General features: G+C 41.4%; 2 protein-coding genes across 2 annotated transcripts in view; both read left to right on the top strand.

The window, feature by feature from the left end:
- KIAA0930 (KIAA0930 ortholog) overlaps nt 1–10627 on the top strand; it is a 147968-nt gene extending 137341 nt beyond the window's left edge. The window contains exon 11 of the transcript XR_008437150.1: nt 10613–10627. The gene's annotated coding sequence lies outside the window, so the exon portion shown is untranslated. The remainder of the gene's footprint in view (nt 1–10612) is intronic.
- PHF21B (PHD finger protein 21B) overlaps nt 3415–25287 on the top strand; it is a 161461-nt gene continuing 139588 nt past the window's right edge. The window contains exons 1-2 of the mRNA XM_053977790.1: nt 3415–3536; nt 4369–4434. Coding sequence (XP_053833765.1) covers nt 3483–3536; nt 4369–4434 — 120 coding nt within the window. The 5' untranslated portion in view covers nt 3415–3482. The remainder of the gene's footprint in view (nt 3537–4368; nt 4435–25287) is intronic.

Here is a 25287-nt window from a genome sequence, read left to right as displayed (position 1 = left end):
CCTCCCAAGATGCCTCCCTGCTCTGTGTTATTGTCTGAACCCCATTGGCCCTTCCCCTTTGTTCTGCCCCTAAGTCCTCAGACCATTTGTCCTGTTGCTCTATCCCACCTCCTGCCTTTCCCATATAAACCCCTACATCCCACTGACTCTTTGGAGCCCTTGCCCCTGGCACCCTTCACAGAGTTCCTCAGCTCACAATAAGGGCTTCTTCTCTGTGGAACACCACACAAGGCTCTTGTCTCTTGCCTCTGCGGCGCCCGAGAGAGGATCTGCACTCGTTGCACGTGGGTGGTGCCTGTGCACTCCAGAGTGTGTTCTCTTCCGGACGCTTCTCTCGAGGAAGGTCACAGCACCCCCGAAGACCACTGCCCGCTGTGACAGTTCCCCATCAGCTAAGCCATTTTATTGTTTGATTATTAAAAATCTCTTCGAGATTTTAAATCCAGACGTCAAGTACACTATGGAAAACAAACTGACCTAGATATTATCTTGAGAGAAAGAGTGAAACTTCCTCCTTTCACCTGTTCAAGCTGTGTGCCAGCACAAATGCTGTAAGTGCAACCCATTACCTTAACAAACCTTATTAATGCAAATAAGGCTCTTCCAAAATAATTTATTCCATTGTAAGGTTAATAAAAAATTTCTGTTTAGACTTTACTTCTGATTTTGGCAGGCTAAGAATATTTCACCATGAATCTTCAGATTATTTTAGTGTGAGAAGTTGTGCTATGCTCGAACAGAATATGTTTGAGAAGCTTAATTGGAATTGGGTACATTGTTTTGGACAAACAACACATTATATCTCAAGCCAATTTTAATAAGAGTATAGTTGATGTAAGCTGGTTTTTGTATATATTGGTGTCTTTAAATAGTTTTGAGATTAACTTAGTTATTAAAATTGGCATCCAAGCACAACAGTAGCACAGTGGTGTTTTAAATACTGACTAATGATTTAGGCTGAGTTTCAGCTTTGTGTTTCAATGCAGATTTAATAAAATACCAGTGTTCAATCAGTGCAGGAGTTGAGTATGTATACACTCAAATTCTGGTCCCTAGCACTCCACTGGCTAAAAGGTGCTTGCTAAAATGTGCCCTAAATTTTGACTGTCATCAATAAAATTATTCTGAGCACTGTTTTTGACTTCCAATCCTACTCCGGCCATGCATCAAGACAGCAGTAAATCTAACTGCACAGCTCCCATTACTGCGTGGAAAATACTGCAGCTACACGATAAAACACTGACTTAATATATATTCATGCTGCTGGTTTGAATCTATTTTTTAAAAGTTGGCAGCTGACTTGATGCTGCATTAGGTGAGGTCTGTCCATAGGACCTGAAGCCTTGTCACATATTCGTGGAAGAGAAGTGATATCAAGGTGATGTGTTTCTGTCCACACCTGTGGTGCAGGGTGACCTGGTGGCACTCGGATCCCTCACTGATGCATGCAACCATGACTTGACTTAGCTGAACTGGAGCATCCGCTTGAGTCAACCCTTCTTGAGTCAACCAGTTTAAAGTATCACTGCTGTTACTTATTAACTAAATAGAGTCAGAGGATCCGCATCACCATCCCTCAGTTGCAGGTTCATTTGAGCGGGTCCCACATCCAAATGTCCCACGCTCCCATCCCTTCCCCCTTGAGCCACTACAGCCCCGTTTGTGCTCTCCCTTAGCTGCAGATCTGAAAGTATCCCATCTGCCAGAAGACTTTACCTCCGCTGGTTAGATTTTGCTTTTTAATGTGTCTCAGGTTTGACATCGCACTTTGGGGTGCAAGGACACCAGGTGAGGAGTAGGCAGATGGGGTGGGTGAGGAACCTCGTGAAATGGATGCGCTGTCCTGTGACCCTCCCAGACCCTTTGACTCTTCAGTGCCTGGGTCTCTGCCTGAAGCAGGCGACACCACCCGGGATCCTCGGCGTGGCCGAGCCCAGGTGGCCGGAGGTTGCCTGGGGCGAGCACGGCCCCTCACGGGATGGGGGGGACACTGCCGGGACGGAGCGAGGTGCGGCTGCCCCGCCTGCTCCCCCCGTGCGGGCGGGGACGGGGAAGGGCGGAGGAGATCCAGCGGCTGGAGAAGGGGAACGCGGGTCACGCTCACTGGGAGCGTGTGGGGCAGAAGGCGGGGGGCAGCTGGGAGGGAGGTCCCTCCCTCACCCCAGGGCAGTCCCCAGTGGACACGCTCGGGTGGGCAGGAAAAGGAAAGGAAAAGAAGCCGAGTCCCCTGTGCGTGCTCCCGTCCTTTCCTTTTCCCGTCCCTTTCCCTTCTCCTATTCCTATCATTATCCCTGTACCAGCCCCTGCCTGTCCCTAGTCCTGACCTTATTTCTGTCCCTATCCCTATCCCAATCGCTGTATTTGTCCCTGTCCCTACCCCTGTCCGTATCCCGTATCCTTGTCTCTATCCCTAACCCCTATCCCTCTCTGTATCCCCTGTCCCTATTCTTGTCTCTATCCCTATCTCTGGCCCTGTCTCCTATCCCTCTCCCTCTCAACTAGCCCTATCCCTACCCTTGTCTCTATTCTCTGCCCTCTCTCTCTGTTTTTCCCTATTCCTCTCCCTATCCCTCTCCCCTATCCCTGTCCCTATCTCCTATCCTTGGCCACCAACCCTACCCCTGGATCTCTCCGGTGCCCCGGCCCTGGCCCCGCCCCTCCCTCGCCACTTTTGTTGTGGCGGCATCGGCGGCCGCAGGAGCCGTTCCGCGCACGCGCGGGGCCGCGAGACCCCTCCCGCCCCGCGCTCCATCCGGGCACCCGCGCGCGCGCGCGCGCCAAGGCCGTTTCACAACTTTCTGCCCCCCCCGCGCGGCGGATCCCGGCGCGCGCGCGCTCTCCCAGGAAATATAGTCCCTGGCCGGCCGCGGCTCCCGGCCCGGCCCCGCTGGAGCGGCCCGCGGGGGCCGCCGGGGGGCGGCGGGGCGAGCGCGGGGCGGGGCGGGGGCGGCGGGGGGCGAGCGGGGGTGGGGGGGCGCGGGCGGGGGCGCGCGGGGAGGGGCCCCCCCCAGATCGGCGGAAAGTGAGTAATGAGTCCGTGTCCCCAGCAAAGAGGCGAAGAACTTGCCGTGCACGCCGAGTACTTGTGTCTGCCGGCTGTCCTGCCGCTTTTCCTTCAGTATTGTTGTTCTTGGTGCCGCCACTCCTTCTCTTTTTAATTTTTTTTTTTATTTTACTTTATTTTTCCCGTCTTTCCTTTTTTTTTTTTTTTTTTTTTCTTTTTAGTTACTTTAAAAAATCATTTTCTTCCATTTTTCCGCGGAGGGAGGGGTGGCTGGCTGGCGGGTTTGTTGCAAAAAGCAAGAGAGAAAAAACAAAAACAAGCCAAAAAAAAAAAAAAAAAAAAAAAAGAAAGAAAAAGAAAAGAAAGGCAGGAAAAAAAAAAAAAAAGGCCAAACAAAACCAAACCAAAAACCAGACCAAACAAAAAAAACTTCACTCGGATCTGAAAGTGGCAGGAAAGTGCCTGGCAAGTTGCAGGGATGGAGCTACACAGCTTGCAGGAGGCGTTAAAAGTGGAAATCCAGTGTCAGCAGGTAAAAGAATGAAATGCTGAGGCACCGAGCCGTGCTGTACCTCCGATCGGGGCTCGCAGGACCGGTGTTGCATGTTCGGTGAGAGCCTTCGTGCCGCAGCCACCAGGGGAGGGGGCGCGGGGGGCGCGGCGGGGACCCCCGGCTCCCCGCCGCAATGGCGAGCACTTCCCCAAAGTACTTTTGCGGCTTGTTTGGCTGAGTTTTTTTTGTGTGTGTGTGTGTTGTGGAGATGCGGAGTCAACGCTGCAGTCGGTGCTAGTGTGAGTGTGAGTGTGTGTGTGTGTGTGTGTGTGTGTGTGTGTTGGAGAGATTAGGACGAGACTTGAATATTTATGAGCTTTGCTTGAAACTGACTCGCAGTGTTTACTTGCCTCTTTGTTCCTTACCCCCCTCCCTCCCCCGTCCACACACATACATACATTTAAAAAAATCCATTAAACTTGAAACAGTTTCTAATTCCTCCTTTTTTGTGGGGCGATTTTTTTTAAAAATAGAAACTAGTTGCACAGATGAAGCAAGATCCACAGGTAAATGCAGATCCTTTTTTTTTGTTTTTTTTTTGTTTTTTTTTCTCTTCTTCAGTATTTTATCCCTGCCGTAATAAGCGCAGTTGTGCTGGGACAGCAGGATGAGAAACTTTATCAGTAAGAGATCTCATTTTGTAGTCTGCACTGAGCTTTCTTGCTAAAGGAGGGTGTTTTGTGTGTGCATGCTTCTGTACGGCTTCGGTGGAATGGTTTTGCCTTTGAACAATTTCTAGCTCGCAAGTTTATTCATCACGGGGTTAGTTTGCACTTTGCCTTTAATATGCGTCTTGTTGCCGTTTTTGCAGAACGGGGATCTTAAGAAACAAATCCATGAAAGGCAATCAAGAATAGCAGCTCTTAATGAGAAACAAGTAAGGAACAGATCGATTCAGTTGTGTTTGGTTTTTCTTCTTGTTTTTATGATGTACTATCTAAACATCCGAAAAGTGTCTGCGTTAGCTGAAAAATACTGGCGGCAGGGGATATAACATCCATTTTCTTTTGCATAGAGTCAGAAAATGCATGTTTTGATAATGAGGTCGGATTCTCTGATGTCTTGCTGGGGGAAAGAATTATTTCAGTACTAGTAGTAAAAAGATAAGCAGTAGTTAAAACGTAAGAAAAAAAAAGAGGCGTCCATTTTGAGTTGGTCGACATGTTTTAGGAATATGGAAAATTCTCCTGTCTTGGGCTACTTTGTGCACTTCTGTGTAATGTGCAGAGCAAGAGTTGAAAAGGAGGAGGCTGGAGACCCGTTTGGAGCCATTTCTGGGTTTAATTACAAAACTGATTTTTATTGATCACTTTATTTCTTTTCTTCTTTTTTTTTTTTTTTTTTTTTTTTTTTTTTTTTTTTTTTTTTCTTCTTTCCCTCCCCACTTGCCTTTCTCTTCCCTTGGTCTGATCTGACGTGTTGGCTTTTGATTCGAGTTCACTTAGGCACTTTCACTTTTTTCCTACCCCTTCCAAAAATACGAATAAAACCAGATTAACCTGTTTCAGCTGCCAGGGAGAGGGGGAGAAAAAAACGACCAAAACGAGGGAGAAAAACAAAACAAACCAGGAACCTTCCTCCTTGCCTCCTCCCCTTCGCGCTCCCCGCGCCCTTCCCAAAGTTTCTCATCGCTGTTTTTGTGCCGGGTGACCCCTGGGCCGCTGCTGTGCCCGAGAGGAGCCCGCAAGGAAAGTTTTGGCGCGGGGGGCGCGGGCGCTCAGCACCGCGGGCGCTCAGCACCGCGGACAGCGCCGCTCGCGTTCCCAACTCGCCGCGGCCCCGGCCTCTCTCCCGGCACTTCCAGCGCGGCAAAGGCAGCTGGAAAAGCCAGCGGGAGATCTGCCGGCTCGGGCCCCCCCTTCTCCATCCCGGCGCTGAACTTTCCGGGTCGCCCCCGGGCCCCCGGCGGCGGGGACGGGCTGCTCCGCTCCCCGCTGCCCGGCCTCAGCGCGGCCCCTGCGTTCAGCACCGGGGCTGGGGACAGCGCCCGCCAGCCCAGAGCCGCCCCTTCCCTCCCTCCCTCCCTCCCTCCCGGCGAGGGGACACGTGTGCTGGTCCCCCGCTTTCCCCTGTCCCTCTTTTTTGTTTGTTTGGGGTTTGGTTTGGTTTGTTTGGCTGGTTGGTTTTCTGGTTTGGTTTTTTTTTTTGTTGTTGTTGTTGTTTGTTTTGTTTGTGTTTTTTTTTTTTTCCCCCTTGGTGTGTGTTTTGTTTTGTTTTGCTGGAGTTGTGGTTGAAGTTGCAAAGCGCCTGTGTGCTGCGTGCCTGCGGGCGATGGTTGCACGCCACCCTTTTTCTCCCAGTTTATTGTAATGAGAATTGGTCAGCACTCTCAGTTTGGTAGTGGAAGCTTCCATTTTGTGAGGAAGGGGTGTTGGTTCCTCCTAACATGGAGAAAAGTCTGCGGAGTTTGCCGGTGGGGGATGGGGCCCCATTCATGCTGAACATTACCATTTTGATTGCTTTGATGCCATTTTTGGAGGGGGAAGGGGAGAGAATACCCTACTCAGCAGAGCACAAAGATGTTTAATCACTGTATAGAATCAAATCAGATAGTTTCTTTTTTAAAGCAAATGTGACACAACATGATATGTAAGGGCTGTTAGTCCTTGTTTTGCAGTGTAAAACAGCAAATTGTTGACTCTAATACTACTATATTGGGTAGAACCTTGTTGGCTTTTTTTTTTTTAATAAGGTAAAAGCCTTTCCTGCAACAATACATCTTTATGTGTTTTTTCTTAAATATCAAAATAGTTTTACTGTTCTAAGTGGGTATTTGGAATATAGATTTGATCATTTCCCCCTATATTGTAGCAACTATTTCAAGGCTGTTTAAATTTTTATGATTGTAGCAAATGAGAAGCTATTTATTATATGTCATGTTGGAATTTAGATAAGGCAGAGAGACACATTTGAAAATTCAGTTTGAACATTCTGATTCAGCTTGAGGAAAATGGTTTTTGCTAAGCTTGCACAGCATATTTATGTATAATCCAAACTAACTAGTAAAAAATTCTTGTATATTTATGACTTGCCATTCTCATAATCTTGTAAATAAATCTATAGACCATGAAGTAATTAAACATAAAATACCTAAATTCTGTAAACAGCAAATTTGGCCTAGCAGGAAACGTGCTATTTTTAGGCAAAACTCTAGATTTCTTTTGCTGTTTTCAACATCCTGTGCAACAAGAGCTCATAATTAAGAGCCTGGCTGGTGGTGTGGTGTCCTCGTGCTCCAGGCTGCCACCTCCAGAGGTCTACACCGAAATCTTTCTCAGGTCACAAGTGGAATGAGTTTGGAGGTCTTAGCTTGTGACCAAGTCACAAACCCATCGAGTAACTTTGCAGACTTGCTATAATTAGCAGTCGCTCTTTAGGTACTGGCTTGTAAATGAACTCTGCGTCCTTGAGGGTATAGAGAAGGAGCAGTGAGGACCCCTGAGACCACAGATGGGCTAATCGTGGAGCTGCTTGGTGCTTTCATACCCTCACTTTCATGGAAACACCACTGTAAATTTAAATAGGCAGTTCAAGCAGGGAGGTTATTTTTACGTATGTATTTACATTCCTTCCTCCTTTATCCCCCCAAAGATTTGTTTGGGCACAACTAATTCATAATTCAATAATGTGTACCTTTGATTTTGTGTACACGGAATACAAAAGACCCTAAAATTGCATTTCAATTTAACTGCATGTGTTAATGATGAAACAGTAAAACAAACAAACAAAAAACCCCCATCTACACCTGTTAGGAACATAGCAGGAGTGAATGGTATCTCTCAGTGCCCCTGTTCATCACTTTTCATTGTAGATGGCTACAATGGCATTTGTGGCAATGTGTACTTTTCTTGAAAGTTACAAATGAAGATAAGAAAGAACTGAATGACAAACTTAACTTTTGAGGGAAATTTATGAAGTAGGCTTTTATGTGCAGCTGCATTTAAAATTGCACCCTAATTAAGGATCTCTGGTTAGTCATTGATATTCCTTTTATGTTGGTGGGTTAGAGAAATACAGAATTTAGCATAGTTTTAATATTTTTCAGTGTCTTAAAAAAATACTCTAGATCCATAATTTTAATTCTGGAAGACAATAGCTTCAATCAGTTCTTAATTTGGCATCCAACTCAGAAAGACAGCTTAGACTTCTGTCACAAGTACATCTTTCAGATGCTGTAGTTTTGATTAATTGTCATCACATTTGAGAATGGGTTACCTCTTCTTTAATAAGATATGATGTGTGAAGACTCCATTACTTAGTCCAGTGGTTTTACACCTTCAATCTACAGCACATGCAGAGCAGCAGTAACATTTTTATCTAAATTGTCAAGCAACAAGCATTTATATGTAAATAAGAGCGCCATGATAAGAGTCAGCATTGGCCTTAATAGCACACCAGAGGTGCTCTGCTGCTTGTGTTTCTTTATGTCCTTAAAGAGTTCTTGAGGGTCTTCTTAATTCTAGAAAGTTCTCTCTTATTAATTAATAGATCAGGATAAAAAAAAAATCTTTAACCTCCATTGGAAGTTCCCTTTTTCTTGTTCCTCCTTACTGACATAAGTGTTAGGTGGCAAGCCAGGTCTTTAACAATGAACATGTGTAGGCCACTATATTTTCGACCATGATGAACTCTGAATTCAGACAGCCTGTCCTGTAGCACAGTAATAGAAATATGCCTTCCTGAAAGACATTATGCCATTCACTTGTATGCTGCCTCATTTCTTTACCATAATTTGCTATCTATGCAGAAAATCAGCATCAGTTTCAGGCAGACTTGCCCAGCCTGTGTTATTGCTGGTTTGAGGTTTTTTTGGGTAGCATACCTGAAATTAAATCACTGGCTATATTTTGCCTGTGGTGATCACTAGCAAAACCTGTTTGTGGAAAGTGTTAGACTTCTTAAAATCAAAGTACAGTTCTTGTGCAAATTGTTGGAGATGGTTTAGCTCAAGATGTCTCATTGTGCTGATATTGTCTCTGTTTTGGGGAAGAGGAAGAAGTGGATTTTGGGTTTGTTGAAGTTCCTGCTGGGCTGCGCCTGCAAAGGGCAGCATTGTTTACATGAGTTAAAGAGTAGATTATTGATACTGCCAGAGCTCAGTATTTCATATGGCTGGGTTCTTTCAAAATGATTAAGGTAAAATAAGGGTTATAAGCTTCTGTGAAAACTCAGGTAAAATCTGAAAGGCATTTCCAGATTGAGTTGAACCTAATGTCAAACTCTGACCCAAGGTATGCACAGCCCTCCCTATTGCCATGGCAAGAGTTGCCTCCATGTCTGGGTCTGGATGTCAGGGGAGGCAGGATGATGGGCTCCCAGGTGGAGTATTAAACTTTTCCCTTACTGCACTGAGTCTGTAAACACAAAGACAACCGGTATTAAACATGAGCTTGGCTTTGTCATTTTTCTGTGTAATGAGGTCCTGCTGACTTTGCTGGGAATCCTGAACAATTGCAGAATAAAATGAATTTATTGGATCAGAGTAAAGATTCTGGATTGTAATTCAGAGAGCTCCAGTTCCCAGAAAGCTCCAGTTCTTTTTTTTTATTTGCAAAATCAGGTGGCAATGTATTTTTTATTTTGCCATCTAAAGAAAGAGGGGAAAAACTAGGGAAGGATTTACCTTCAGCTTCTTGGAGGAGAAACTTAGGACTATAGTTTGCATAATCACAATCCTAGCATTCTGTTTGTGCTTTCAGTAACAGCATACTGAGATTCCCATGTCATATTGGAGAAAAAGGGCAATAAAGGACATTTTCATGGAAGAATGGAAATATGGCTTTCAGCCTGCCATTAGGATGCCCTTAAAAAGATTCATGGAATTCACACATCTGTAACAAAAATTTCAACTAGAGGGGTTAGAACCCCATTTTGTTTGGTAGCTGCTGGACTGGCACAGGAAATGCTATTTCATTCCAGCATTTTTCTTTGACTGTACACTTTTCTCTACTTGTACAGTGTATCACTTGGCAGGGCTAACTGTTGAAAAGAGACTGTTACATTCATTCTAACCATTTTAAAGAGTTCACTTTGATATTTTACCCACTTAAAACACCTGCTGTCAGAACAGTACAATTGATTTCAATTAACTTTGAATTTCTTCAATAAGATGACTCTTATAATAACTCCAGTAATCCCATGATGCCTCATTAGAGGAGCTGGCTATGATGATTATCCCTGTGATTTAGCAATTTTTTCCCTACAATGCCTTTGTCTATTTAGAAAAAGGAATTATGCCAACAATATCTTCTTATTTCATTTCTGGTTTTACACTAATGACACTTGCTACCTGTTACACACTAAAATATCTAATTTGTACTTGCAGCAAACAGGTATTTGTTCAGATGTACACAATGCTTTAGTAGGGAGACTTTTTAAAATTAACTTTAGTTCTATGTAGGAACTCTGCATCTTGGAGTTAGAATTTGTTTTAATTTTTGAGCAGACACTTGGGTAGCTGTTAAGTGGTGCTTCTACAGGAGTCTTTGTCAGGAGCTCTGGTTTGATGGAACCAGATCTCCACTGGTTCATACCATGTGTGTGGCTCATCCAGAACAGTATGTCATGGCAGGTGTTTGAACCAGTTCATCTTGTTTCAGGATCTGGTGCACAGACTCCTTGTACCTGTGGAAGAAAAGGGGAATGTTTTCTTTCCATAGCATGATGCTAAAGAAGAGTTTTGAATGGTGGTTTTAAATAACATTTCCAATGGGATACTGCACCAGTCTAAACACTTCTGCTATGTTCAAGTAGAGAAAATCCCTTTTCAGCTCATTGCAGATTTAATTTTCAAGTTGAAAGCATGAAGGCATATAAAGACATGTTCATACAAAGTTACTTTTAACTTTTCCTTCTATGCCTTTCTCTTTGTGATTAAGGATATTATATGCAGTATTTTTGTACTTGATTATAAAATGATGCCTCCCTCTCCCCTTCTCCCCCAAAACAAAATCAGAAGCACCAACAACATTTTTAAGCAATAAAGGATAGAAATTTGCAAATGAATAAGACAAGGCCATGTTAAATGGTGTATGTGTGGCCATAATGTCAAGGAGGGCATCTGGTACATGCAGAGGAGTTGGAGGTAAGGGAAGTATGAAAATAGGCTGCAAGTTTAAGATAAGAACAAAGAAGAACAAAAAAGAACCAGAACTGGACTAATTGAAATGCAAATTTGTCATTCTGCCATCAAAGTAGACAGTTATTTCAGTGTCATAGACTCATATTTGGTCTATCCAATCCTCATCACACACTTCTTCTATATGTTTGTATATACAAATATTTTATATAATTTTTTATTTTATTTTTTAACTTAAGGTGGTACTACTTTTTTTATTTGGAATTGTTCTAGAGTTAAAATGTACTTCATGAAAATGTTTTCTCCCCCGCCCCTCTCTTTTTTGAATCAGCTGCTTATTGTTATGCAGTAGCAATTTCCAGAGTGTCATATGAAATTGCTGATGTGGCTTAGTTCTCGCTCCAACCTGCAACTGCCAATAGTAAGCGTCTATTGAAATCTAATATGTACCACAGGGCTTTTTGCACATGTACAGGCAGACCCTTCTGGTTAATAGACAGAGGACTAGGAAATAGGAGCATGCATCTTCCTTTTTTTAACCCATGGAGAACTTAAATAATTTATGTCCAAGTTTAAACTATAAAACAATCCTTTGACTGAATTAAAGTAAACCAGACCATAAGTGCAGCTGCAGTAAAATCAAAGCAATAAGTACTTGAGAACTCCGTAGATAGGATGGGTGGTGTTAATTTAGGGTTTTGATAGGCAATCTTATTTTCAGAGTTGTAATTCTGTTTTAAGAGCCTGGGTATTGAGGCTCTGGCCAGAACAGTGTGTTCACCTGAAGGTTGGTCTGATTGCTTGTGTTTAATTGAGAGAAGCATATAATTGGCCTTGAAACAGAAGTTAAGTCTATATTGCATATGAGTTTTTTTTGTTACCACATTAATTTGGCTTGATCCTGTTGGTACTTTGTGATGTAGCTTATGTATTATCTGGGGAGAAGGAGTGGAATTGCCTTTCTGTGCAACACAGCTATTGATGACAAATCTTATAAGGTTACAGAAAGTGAAATTGTATATTACATTTCAAATAATTGAGTCAAGTGAGAATCATTGATACTTTTGACATGCAGCAGAGATTAACCTACATTTTCTATAATGATCTGTTTTTCAAAAGTGCTTCAAATCAGCTAAGATTGCCTAAAGATTTATTGGTGAGTCAAAGCTTTTCTAAGAATGACGAAGAAAGAAGCTTCCATTCTCAGAAATGTACAGACTCTGTGTATAAATTTGCTTCTGTGTCTCTGTGTGTGTGTGTCTGTGGTTGGGTGCGAGCATAAGGTCTTTCTCTTTGATATCATTCAGGCAGAAAGCCAATATGCGCATGTAAATGAGCCTGAAAATGTAATTAAAAATATATACATACTGGGGACTGCAGTACAGAATTTAGTATGAGATGCAGGTTATAAAGTGACAAGTAACAGTTCCTATATAATCACTGATACTAACTCTCATCTGTGATTTATGCATCTTGTGCGTTATTAAGTGCCAAACAGATAAATGCTGAAATTATTTCTTTAGTTAATCATTTCACCACGATGACTGAAAGCAAAGTATATCTTGCCCATTCTCTTCTCTTCAAGCAAAACAAAAGCCTAAGTACATCCACCATCCAAGTGTTACTATGAGGGCTAAAAGTATTTTACATAAGGTCAGGTAAAGACCTATTTGATAGCATATCTTTCCTGGCAATAATATATTACAAAACAGACTTTCTTGTGAATATATTAGATCAAGGAAGTTCTGCAAATCATTAACACACATCTAGGAATTTGTATATAGATGGAAAAAGAGAAAGATTGCCAGGGGAAAGACATAAACAATTTAGTCCTTTATTTCAGTGTAGATAACAAAGGCTTGCATATAAAAGCCTATATGAGAGGCATCTCAGAAACTCCAGACTTTAGGCAAGAAGCCAGTTTTCTATGCTTGAAAGTATTTTCTGAAAGTTAGGTCAGAGTGCTGGCTGCAGAACCTAATGTTTCTGCTCTCCTGCTTAGGGAGAAACTACTTGGAAAAGCATTTATTTTGCTTTTAAAAATACAGGTGGAGTCCAGTTGCATTTCTATCAACCGCTCTGCAGCCCATAAATATGTACAACCTAAACCAGTGCCTTATTTACATTATTTTATTAACATTCTTTGCTGAGTGGGCTTGAATGGAGCACAATCTCTCATATAGAGGATCTAATTATAAACACAAGGGACAGAACCAAATAAGCAGTCTTTAAAGGGAAAAGAGTCTGGCAGCTTTGTTTAAAGTGTCCTTTAATGAACTTCTTTAGCAGCTTGTATCTTAGCAACACGTTTTATTACATACCAGTGCGGGAGAAGCAGTTTGCAGATGGAGTTGCACACAGTAATTTATTTCCCCCTTTTCCCCCCTTTTTTTTCTTCCTCTGTGGTGACTCAACTGGAATCTGCAGAGTAGCTTTTCTAACACTGATAGCTCACTGGAAATCCCTGATTGGTTCATTTGTATCTATTCTGTTTTGTTAGTTGATGAAAAAGGCATTTATTATGGTAAATGCATACTGATTTTGCGTGCTCTTAGAAATTCAGATATGACTGTTTTCAATAGGCATAGATTTAAATGGAAAACAACCCTAGCTTTTTTCCATGCACTTTTTTTCCATGGATGTGTTGCATTTGGCACTCGTCCTTGGTTGTACATGCCAACGAGTTTCCAGATTTGGAGGTTATTTACTCTCCATGTTATATGGAATTGTTTTAATTTCTCATCTTTCACCTCTCCAAAACTGTTTGGAATATAGGAGTGACAGAAGTATTTGCAATCTTTTTTTTTTTTTTGTCTTCTTAAACAAAACCTGGCATTTAAACTGCAAATATATTTTTTAAAAGCTGCTGTTTCAAAAACCAATTGAAATTCTGCACTACTGTCCCTCCTTCAAATGACCTACAGGGCTGATCTTTGTTGAAAGAAATACTTTTTGTTCTCTCCTCTACTAATTGCAGACCAAGTTCTCCTTATATGTTTTGAGTGAAAAAGTGAGTAGCTTTTTTCAATAGGGTCTTTGGAGGAATGTGGTATTATTGAAGATGAGTATGAGCAATACAATCCAGATTTCATTATTTTTTTTCTTTTAAATTAAAGGGGAAAAATTCCTTTAATGAGCAAACTAAATACTGTTCAGCTCAATTTACATTTTCTGCTGGCTAGGCAGGTGTAAGCCCAGAAATATATTTCCCTGGAGCTCACTGGAGTTACCCAAAGTTTGCACTGGTGTGATAGAAATCAGAATATTACCACAGGGAGAAAACCAGGTGAGGAGAGGGCAGATGAAGGCAGTCCAGAGTGTTAGGAGAACCCACAGAAGATGGAGATTGTTGGTTTAAAGATACTGCTCTTGGGGATGGCTTCATTAAACTTCAGTTAAGAGCTAATATATTAGGGGTTGATATTAAAAAGACAAAACGTATCCATTTCATAAAGTCCGTTGATATTTGCAAGTAGACAGGAGAAGGCTTTTGAGAGAGATGGAATTGTTTCTCTGCTTAACATTAGTGAAATATAAATGCATTTCCATTAACTGGCAAACTGTTACATTTCTTGAGTCCTTAGTTCAAAAATCCCAGTTTCCTTTCACTCCAAAGTATGGATAGATGGATGGATCTCTCCAGTTTTCTGGTTTCAATATGTCAGGTGACAGCCAGCCTCTTGTCCCTTTTGGATCTGCAATATCTCAGCCTTAGTAGCAGCATAAACAAGTCCTTTGAACTTTAAAAGCAGTAAGAGAGGTAAAGAACGGAGAGATAAAGGATGCAGTCCCATTCCCCTTTAAACCACGGCAATACTGGTTTTAAAACAGAAGGATGTCCTCAGCCAAAAGTGATTCACTTGCCATCTGATTAACTTACTTTTTCTTTCATAATTCAGCCCACTATTAATTAACTTAATTTGAATTAGTTTGAAAAAACTCTAATCTAGGGGAATGCACTAGAATCTTGCACAATCACCAGGATGAATGATGGTAGTCTGAACTGTCAAACAAGCTAAATCATGAAATTTGCAATATTGCTAGACAAAGGCTTGTATCTTTTTTTGTAACTGTAGATCCCTAACAAAAGGGACCTGCCATTACTGGAACAATTCATGTGTCCTCATGAGAAATAGTATTTATGCCAGGAACAGCATTTGAAGATCATGTCTTAGGTTAATATTTTAATGTGATAGAGCTGGGAATGTTTAAGTGAGGTATAAAAACAAGAGTCTTAACATACGAAGAAATTTCTGTCAGAAATGTTGCAGTAAGAGAGAACAAAATTAAGAACTTCATTGTTTTCTGAAACATTTAGGAAGGAATAGGGACCTGTGTGTCAGATTGGCTAAAATAAATCAGCAAGATCCAGTGTTTCATTTTTCCTTCAATAAAGAAAAAAATACATTTTTTCTCCAGAAGCACAAACATTTCCAGAAACTTGTTTAACCCTCTGAGTGCTAGCACTGTATCTCATTACAAAAGTACTTTTAGTAAAGGAAGCTTAAAGGAACTTCCATCCCCAGATGAAGCAAAGACTCATTTATAAACAATGAGAGTAGGAACAACAGAATGCTGAGTGCATTCTGCATGAATAATATAACTGGGGATTGTGAAAAGCCTATGATTTTCATATGCCAAACTCAGTTCAGGAGTGCGGCGTTCAGCTGATTTTTTTGACATTGGAGAGTCATCCCTTCTCCCCGCCATGTGTATGTGCAAACATAACACAGAGAGGCCTAGCACTGATGATTAAAGAGGGGAGTCAGCAGCTCCTAGCAATGGTGTTGAGACTCAGGTGGAAATTCATAAAACTAGTGGAAATTGGGTTGAGATCTAGGCCAGCAGTGAGCCTGAGGTAGGTGGAGCAAAGGTGAAAAACCCGTTTTAAGAATAGAGTCTGAGTTTCTGTTTCTGTCCTTGGCTGGGAGGCTGTTTGCATTTGTGTATTTTTAAGTCAGAGAGTTTATGAGGCCTTCAGTGTGAATTCCTATTTTTGTCATCTTTAGATAGATCATTTTTATTTATGAGAGTATATCTCGATTTAAGCTCTGGATTTCAGACCTTTTGGTTGAAAAACTTTGGCCATAGTTGATTATTTTATCTTTTTTTTCCTCTTGCACTTTCTTAATAAAGTATTCTAAATTCTTAATATAAGTATCTAAATATGCTGAAGTTTTTTGGGTCTGGGTCTGTCTTTATCCTGTGTGTATTTAAGGTTTGGCTTAATGAGATTCTTCTCCAGGATTCAGACCATAAGGTAATGCAAACAGTGAAGGCTGTAGTAGCTGACAGTTTTCCATACACAGTGGAAGAATAAACTTCCCAAAACTCATCTTTGGGTGACTTTGCCTACTATTACAAATACAGAACAAGTAAGCTGACATTTTCCTGGCTTGAGCTGCCTGAGGTGGTCCATTTCACCCACTGTTATGAACTTGCTATCCTATTTTCTAGAAAAATAGCATATAGTTATGAACAAGATGTTCTTTCAAACCTAAGCCATTCTGTGTTTCTACAGTTCTCTCAAAGTTCAGTTGTTGAGTTATTTTGCAGTTCAGTCCCTGGTTGCTGTTTGAAATTGCCTCCTATTAAACTGAGTGCTGTCAAATGATAATAATAGATTTTGTAAGATGATCCAATGTCCTGAAAGCTGGACTAATGTATTTCCTAAAGATCTTCCTACTGTATGGCCCCTATTAGTTCTACTAGTGTTAGCTAGGCAAAGTGGCATGCATAAGCTCTGTCCGTAATTACAATTTCTGAGAGTCTTCTATTTTACTTCACTGTTTGAAAGAAGAAAAAAAAAATAAAAAGGAAAACGTCTGAGATCTTCATGTTAAGATTTCGTAGTTTCCTTGGGTTTGGTTGAACTGTGCCTGTTTATACTTCTCAAAAATCTGGGCCAGGTGGACTTAAGTTCCCTTGCCATCCCGAAACTACAGAACTGGCCAATCACTGATACAACATTTGTCTTGTTCTCCCAGGTTCTTGCTCTTTCATTAAGCTGGCTTCAGTTTAGGTTAGCATCAGCCACTTGTTTGCTGATAGACTTTCTCTAAAGGCTGTGGCTAAACCTTTAGATTTTGATGTCAAAAAGTAGCTTTAAAAATGTTATTCCAGAACAAAGTCTGAATAATAATGCTGATAATTGCTACATATTTACTTAATGATTCACTATTCCTTGAAAAAGATCTTTTGATCATCAGATAGTTATGTATTCATAAGCTGGCCTGTTCCAACCTATCATATAAATACATAAAGTTTTCAAAATGCACAGTTCTCAGCAGACTAGACATGTACAGAACTATTAAAACACAGTTTCTTGACATGACTGAACTCAGCACTCCTGTAGTCTGTTGAGTTATTATCCACTGAAGGAATTTTACCTTCTCTGGCTAAACATCCACTAGCTAGGCACAATTCCTCCCATGTAATTACACTATTTTCAACTTAAAAAATCTTGAAATTGGAATTAGTGGATGCTGGACTTCTGTGGGAATTTGATTTGCTGTGTGGAATGTGCAATGAATCAGTCTTAAACAAAAATAATTTGATTGCTTTACATGCCGTCCAATGTTGTTCTGAGGGAGCTGACTGCTCTCTAAGAGCATCCCAAATGTTTTTAGTGGAAATGGCTTAGAAGACAAAGTAGACACAGGGATTTATGGTTCAAGGGCCAGATTCTGCCAAACTCAAGGGTGTTGGCACAAACACTCTTCATATTTTAAAAAGAAAATTTCCCTCCTCCTGGCAGAAGAGGTGTATAATGTGTACAGAGATCAAAACACAAAAAGAGCTTGAGAAAACGAATTTGAGGTGATATCTAGAGCAAAGGGATTAAAATTGAACTAGCAGGTTCTTTGTGAACACAGTAGGGAGGTCCTGGTGTTGGATGAGAAATGGAGAGGTATAGGTGAAAGTTTGAGATGGGAAGATGATTTTCTTTCCCGATTCCCGGCAAAGCAGAGGCTGTGGAGCTTCTGTGGAGGAACTGCTGGCAGGCACACTGTGGAGACTTTATGGATACCCACAACTGGAAGAGGTCTGAGCAGTCTCCTTTTCCCACATTTCCTTGTTTCCCAGGAGAAATAGAAGAGAACATTTTGAGATTAATTAGCTAATGATGATAGGCAGGAATTCTCTTCTGCAAGTTTGATGCTGGAAGGGATATTAAGATGAGGATTGATACTCCTGTGCACACTTTTCACTTTTTGTTTATTTGCTTGAAGTTGATACAGTCTTTCATAGACCAAGCTTTTGCTGAATGTGTACCCAGGAAATGTGCAGGAAGCTGAGTTTTAATGTGATTCAAATCAGTAATGTCAAAATGTCAATCAGTAATATCAAATCAGTAGTTGTCAAAATGCTGTGCATTTTTATTTCTCAAGGCTAATATACTACATCTATTTTTAATTACCAGCTGTAACTGGAGGTGTGATTGATTTTCCTCTACTGGAGTGTCATTATTAGCATTTCCATATTCAGTTGTCCATGTTAAAATGTTTGAATAACCCTCTGGAGTGACGATGTCCCACCTTAGAGTGGTAATTTCAATATTGAAATAACTTTTCATTCCCAGAATGGACGTGTCACTTTGCTTTCCTCACTTGTGTTCCAGGAGGTGTAACATAAAGCTGATCTAGCAAAATACGTGAGGGAACCTCTCTTTCTGTTTGTTTAGGTAGGTAGACCCACCTTAGCTGGGGAAGGAGGAAAATACAAAGTGCTGAGAGATGGTGGCATCTAATGCTGTCACTTCCACAGGACTAAGATGATCAGTTTCTAATGTGGGTGTTTATAATGCTTTCTGAGTAGGACAAGTAGTTGTACATTGAAAACTGAACTCCTGCCAGTCACTGGTAGCTGTACTGGCTCCTGTCTGGCTTCTGTCTTTGCTGTGTGGCTTTGGCTCTTTTGCCCTGAAGGATTTTTAGATTGAAACACAAAGAGATGCTTTCTTTGGTCTTTTGGAGTTCATAGGAAGGTGGTGGTTATGTCACTGTGCAGTGCAGTGGAAGGTCTGGAGAGCAGAACTGTGGGTGCTGAGGGCACTGTACCCATGCCAAGGGTTCATCCCTAGTGTGATCCCAAGGACTGAATGGCTGTTATTGTGTGGAACGTTACGTGTGCTCCCTCCAGAAGTGTGCTCTGCTGTTGAGTTTAACCCCAACAGAATCCACATGGTCCACTCATGCATCACTTTGCACTGTGAAACAAAGTACAAGATCTACTTTAATCAGACCACAGGGTGATCTGCTTCAGAAATGAGCTTCTGACTTGGAAGCAGTGTTTAATGTGGATTTACCCAATATGTGTTCCTTGCTGGTGGGTTCCTCTGACACTTGAAACAGCACTAATCATCTCTGGCCCTTCTGTCTTTATAAGGATATCCCAGGCTCTGAATGGAGGAGAGGCAGGAAGGCAGTTTCCCTGTTTGTGGTATATCAAGTGCATTGCTCTCTATTCTGCATAATGGGGATGAAGAACCAACCCCTATTATCTCTTCCCACGTTATTCTGAGGGCTGGAAATGCTTTATATCCCTAAGATCTGGACCATTTCAGGTCTTACAAAATTCTAGAATCCTACTTAAAGCTTTTGTTATTTCAAATGTAAAACTTATATCCCATTATGGCTGGGAACATGGTCCCTCAAGGCTGGAGCCTCTTCCATGGCATTATAATTATTTTGGTTGCAGTCTGCACTTAATTTGTCTGTGTTAAGAGAACTTCATGTCCATTGATTTTGATACCTTGCTTGAACAGAACATTAGAGGGGCACTTTGGAACTCCTTATATTTCTTAAGAAAATGCCACCTTTTTCAGTAGGAATTATTGCCTCTCTTTTCAGATTCCTAATGTTTGTAGTGTTATCCATTACACAAGACCCCAAAAAACTCAATGAGGTTCATAAACACAGTTCAAACTTACTTGAATTCGTTTACTCTGAATGTTTTGCTCACTATAGAAAAGTCAGCAAATATAATTGAAAGACAGCATAGTAGTGCCATTCTTTAATGTTAAATAATATTGGCTGTTACAAAGCAAGGAAACAAATGAGTGGTCTTCCAACATTCTCTTTAAAAAGCCAGTAGCATTCTTTCATTCAGAACTTTACCACTGCTGACTTTCAGTGCTACAAGGAGCTGTGTAGCAGCTGGATAGGGGATCAAAATGCCAATGGTGCTTCCTCTCACCAGGCTGGGTTGGGCTCTGACCTAATGGTTGGGTTGCACAGGTTGGGTTGTGACCTAATGGTACAGGGCTTGTCCTGTCAGCAGCAGGGGAGGGGGGTCTGCCCCTCTGCCCTGCTCAGGTGAGACCCCACCTGCAGAGCTGCCTCCAGCACTGGGGCCCAGCACAGGAAGGACAGGGAGCTGCTGGAGCAAGTCCAAAGGAGGTGCCAAGATGATCAGAGGGCTGGAGCAGCTCTGCTGTGAGGGAAGGCTCAGAGAACTGGGATTGCTCAGCCTGGAGAAGAGAAGCTGCGGGGTTACGCAATTGTGACCTTCCACCTGAAGGGAACCTGCAAGAAAGATTGAGAGAAACTACAAGGGCCTGGTGTAACAGGACAAGGAAAAATGGCTTAATACTGACAGAGAGTGGGTTTAGATTAGACATCAGGAAGAAAATCTTCCCTATGAGGGTGGTGAGGCCCTGGCACAGGTTGCCCAGAGAAGCTGTGGTTTCCCCTACCCTGGAAGTGCTGTGGGCCAGGTTTGATTTGGCTTGGAGCAACCTGGGATAGTGGAAGGTGTCGCTGCCCATGGGAGAAGGTGGGACAAGATGATCTTTGAGGTCCCTTCCAACCCAAACCCATTCTGTGATCTTATGATAAGGTACTGGTTTTTACCCAGCAATTCCTCCTATACCAAATGCAGGTATAGCTGTCTTATACAATCCTTGCCTGACACACAGTCATGATTTCCTGCTGTCAGCATGTTTTTCAATGGCATGACACTCTTTCTCCACAGTAAAGAGTCTGCATAGAAACACATGGCTACATCACAGAATTAATGGAGAACGGTGGATGCTGAGGGATTAGTGTGTAGTGGGGTTCTTGTGGAGTAACAAACATTCCTTTAAAACTTGAGAGCTACAAGGTGTGTAAAGGTACATTCTACAGTGGTCCTCTTACTGCAACCACAGTAGAAATGAAAGCTGGACATTGTTTTAGTCTCAAAGTGACAAGAAGAATGAGGTTCTGGAACAACTTTTCAATAGAGAAAGTGGAAGCAAACAACCAGTCTTTTATTATCTAGGTGGATCTGTGATGTTGAGAAGGCTTGGCAGAAGAAAACACATAGCAGCTACTTGTTTGTGGGCCATAATGTTTGGAACTATTTCTGCAGGATACAGAAAAAAAAGGTAAAGGACTGAAAGAGTAGCTCAATATGTTAGCCAGTCTGTATTTTATGTCACGTGGGGAGTTGGTTCCAGCTGTCATAAACTTTTGATGGACAGATGCTTTTGTTATATTAAGAAACTGATTTCAAAATTATTTTCTGTTCTAGTTCTTATGGTATCATAGGAGTGTTTCTATAATAAGTTGAATATAGAGACTTTCAGGGCACAGATAGCTCAGTTTGTAAGAGAGAATTGTTATTTCACAGTAAATCATGCTAGTTCTGGCACTTCATTTCTCATTGGGATTGTGGTATGTGAAAGAGCCATAAAATACCTGAAAAGCCATGAAACATTTTTTTCAGAGTACAGTGCTCCACTCAGATACAGAATCATAAGGAGAGAACTCCCTTTATGAAGATAGAGGTGACAGTTTAAGTTCCAACACTGGTATTTCTTTTTTAGCTGCCAGGAAGCACCAGAAGATGGCATGGTTTGTACAGATGCTTGCTGGAAAGTGAATGAGTGAGCTTGTGAAACTGCTATTAATAATCTTGGGTAGAGTGTTTAACACTGTCATAAAGAAAAGCAGCAGCATGCGGTATTGTAGTTATTTCTTCTTTCTGCCAGTAAGGGACAGCAGTAAAGTCCAATGTATCTATTTATGAATCTCTCTGTCTGTCTTTCTATCTATCCTTCTCTGAGTGTGGATGGTGCAGAAAATGGGAGGGGAAAAGTGAAAAGCAAGCAGTTGTGATGTAATCTTGGCGCAACATACACTGAAAGGTCAGCCTGAAAAAAATGGGTCTTGATGGTACCTGAAAAAGATGGCACCTTCCCTCAATAATTTTGATTAAAAACTTTGTTTGTCTCCTCTGTGTCTGTCAGTTCAAGCCTGAGATCCCAGACTTACCCCTCTAACTTTCCCGTTCTCCCCTCTCAGTTCCCAGGAAAAAATGTGATGAGCACAGGGTATTAAGGTATTGTTTTACCCTGTGAAGTGCCAGAGTCTGCTAGCTGTGGAGATTTAGATTTAAAGGTACTTCATCTTAACATTCCTAATGTTGGAAGAAGTTGGAGTGTATTTTAAAAGCTGTGTTTGTGGGATTCTGCAGGACCAGCAGGCTCTGCCTAGCCTCCCATTGGTTACTGGATCTGAAGTTTTCTTTCATGCAGGTGAAACTGGTGAAGGTTTTTATCAGTTTAATGAAAGAATGCCTCAGTGGAGTAGTTTGAGATTGTGGACTAACTGGTTAATTTTTCCTCAGCCTTCTGAAAATGTAAAAACTATGAAAATGTTAAAAATTATTTGTTAAAAAATAATTAGTACAGGGGAAGAACAGGTTGAAACTATGTCCCCTACCATAATTGTTTCAGCATATGACCTGCTTTGGCTGATAACCATAAAATCATAGAATCACTGAATGACTTAGGTTGGAAAGCAGCTCCAAGATTATCGTGTCCAGCTTATGACTTGTCAACACCACCATGGCACCAAGTGCCACCTTCAGTCATTTCTTGTTCACTGACACTGCATAGTAAAATTCACAGAACTGTGTGGTTAGGGTTTATACAACACACTTGCTTTGATGATTTTTTTTTCTTTTCAGTTACTATCCAGGCACTGATAATGCCTTTTTAAGGACATGTTGAGTTTAGCTCTGTGACTTGGTCTTTTATGAATTTTTGAGGCAAAGAGCTTAATATAGAAACTGATTCTGATGTATGGCAGGAATAACTGTAGAAGTTGGCAGAATGCTGTAATGTGGAACTGCTTTTAGTTAGTTAGCTCTTGTTCCTTCCCACACAGTTTCTTTATACCCGCTCATCTATGAACTCTCATCCACAGCATTGGCTCCTCCTCAAAGCCAGAATGACTCCACATGATTCTCACACCTTAGGTTAATCTCATTCTTGTTTGAATGCATGAATGTCCACTTGATAAAGTTTGGAGTTTGTTTTTTATTTGGCTCTGATTTACATAGTTGAAAGGGCTCCTTAATAAACTTTTTGAATCTCAGCTCTACATACTTAGGTGGTGTTAAGATGATGAATCTATGTAAAAAAGTATTAATTTCTGAAAGTTATGTGATTTGCTCAAGTGTAATATTGTTATTGTGGCTTATTTAATTGACTTTATATGATTGTGGTGGGCTGGAAGCAAGAACTAGGTGTCCAAAGTCCTGTGAAGTTTTGTCTGTACCTCAGTAGTTCTGACACTGGTACTTGGGTGTGTGGCACTGACCACACACCCAAGTGCCTCTCTGAGCTTCAGTTCCTTCCAAAGCGTATTCTGGTAGCACAAGAAATTTTCTGCATCCTAGCTAGAGCCAGCAACTAAGTACAGCTGCAGTGTTGAGCTGTACACTCAACTATTGTGACACTTTAGAAAGACTTTAAATACTTACACCCTGCATCTCCAAATGGATGCTTAGTCTGGCACTGCAAAGTGCAGGATAGATCTGTCCACTGCCCCAGGTTTGGTCTTGTCCATGTCGAGCATGAGGGAGATGATCACATCCTCATTCTTCTGTGGGCTGCAGGGAGCTGGGATGTGCAGCACCTCTTCGGAAGCGCCTACAGAAGCCCTACGGATCTGGGCTGCAGCTTATCATCAGTTTCTGCTCTGTTCAGTGCCAGTGCCTCTTGAGCACACTCAGGCTTCCTCAGAGATTTCACATCCCAAAACAACTTTTTAAAATTAGTTTAGGGGAGAATAGATCAGGCTGTGATTGCTGGGCATACAGAAGTCTTCTTAAGAAGGTCAGATTTTTGTTTTGTTACTGTATTGAGCTATTTTTGATCATCTTGTCTCAATTTTAAATCTCTGTGATTACTGTTTGCTTCAGTAGCCTCCAGATGTTTCTTCTTGTCTGTGAAAAACCTGGCAGTTATGAATGTTTATTGCTAATGAGTTGCCTTTTGTGAAAGTACTTTGATTTCTAGATCAACACCACAATTTTAAATGGCCTTTGTAAACTCTGTTACAAGTAGCTGTTTGCAAAGTTCAAAGTCTAAAGATTAATTAAAATCTGAGGCCCTCTTTGGTATAAAATATGTAGTTGTTTTCTTTCTTTTTTGTTCAGAATGTCAGATGTTTATGCTAAGTTGGCAACTAACGGCAGCTGCAAGTTAATTTGGTTATTGTTTTTTAGGCACTGCTAAATATTGAAATCCTATTCCATTGTTACATTAACTGTGGTCTTTTCTGGATTTGAGTTTGTAAAAGTAGTGGCTAAGGTCTTGGAGCAGGACTGATTCACAGCATTTTGAGGCCTTATTTCTGTTGTGGCACAAGACCAAGTACTGGCTGTTGGTTTTCCCTCAGAAAGCAGTAGGCTGCATACGTGGAAGTGGTTGGGTTTAGGATGGGAGAAAGTCCTCAAAAACAAGGAAGGGTCTTAGAGTCTGATCTTTCAGGAATCTGAAAGATTTCCGAGGGTAAATTGATAATTTGGGGAATAAACTCCCAACTTTATGTCAGTGTTCAGTGTGTGCCTATAGCAAATTTTCCTCTGTATTGTGCAGGACTCTGGGTGGAATAGTCAAGTTCACTTCAGTCCAACAGCATCAGTACTCTGGAACTGCCTGTTCACCTGCTTGAAACCCCTTTCCAGAACACACAGGTCTCTGGCACATGTGAAAGTCTCCAGTAGAAGGGAACTTATTAAAAATGTAAAGAATGGTGCAATTTTTAAAGGAAAAAGTTCCATTACTTTTTCTTTTTTCTGCATGAAGGAAAATCATATATTTGCAAATGTAATTACAGTTTTGGAAACCATATGTCAATTATTTTCTGTTAAAGGAGTTTCCAGAAACCTTTTAGGAGTCTCTTGGTGTTAACCCAGGCACAGAAATGCAGGGGAGAACTTCTGTCTGAAGAGCTTTCAGTTTAGAAAAAGATAGATTATAGTTCCACTTCCACAGAGTGGCAGCTGAGGCTCAGAGGTATTTAGCAGGGCAACTGAGGTTGTGCTGTGAAGTTTGCAACAGAGCTGGAAACTCAATCCAGGGCTTCTATGTCTTAGTTTATCAGTTTACCCACATGGGCATCCTGTAAAGGTGCTGCTCTTCTACACTTATTCTGGGAGGGATGTGAGCATGCTCTGGCTCCTGAATGAAAACATTCAGAGTGCTGAATGGTCTTCCTGATGGCATTTTCTACTAGTTTTGTTGCAGTGTGAAATAAATTTAAAAAAGGCCACTGGCCTCTCCAAACAGCCATAACAACAAGAACAAAATAACCCACAAACAAAAAACTCCACCAAAAAAAAAAAAAAGAAACAAAAAAAACCCAAAGCTTCATT

The sequence above is a fragment of the Vidua macroura genome, chromosome 5 (assembly GCF_024509145.1).
Source record: "Vidua macroura isolate BioBank_ID:100142 chromosome 5, ASM2450914v1, whole genome shotgun sequence".
Taxonomy (NCBI): Eukaryota; Metazoa; Chordata; class Aves; order Passeriformes; family Viduidae; genus Vidua; species Vidua macroura.
Note: the sequence above shows the minus strand (reverse complement) of the source record. Positions and strands in the feature narration are given on the sequence as shown.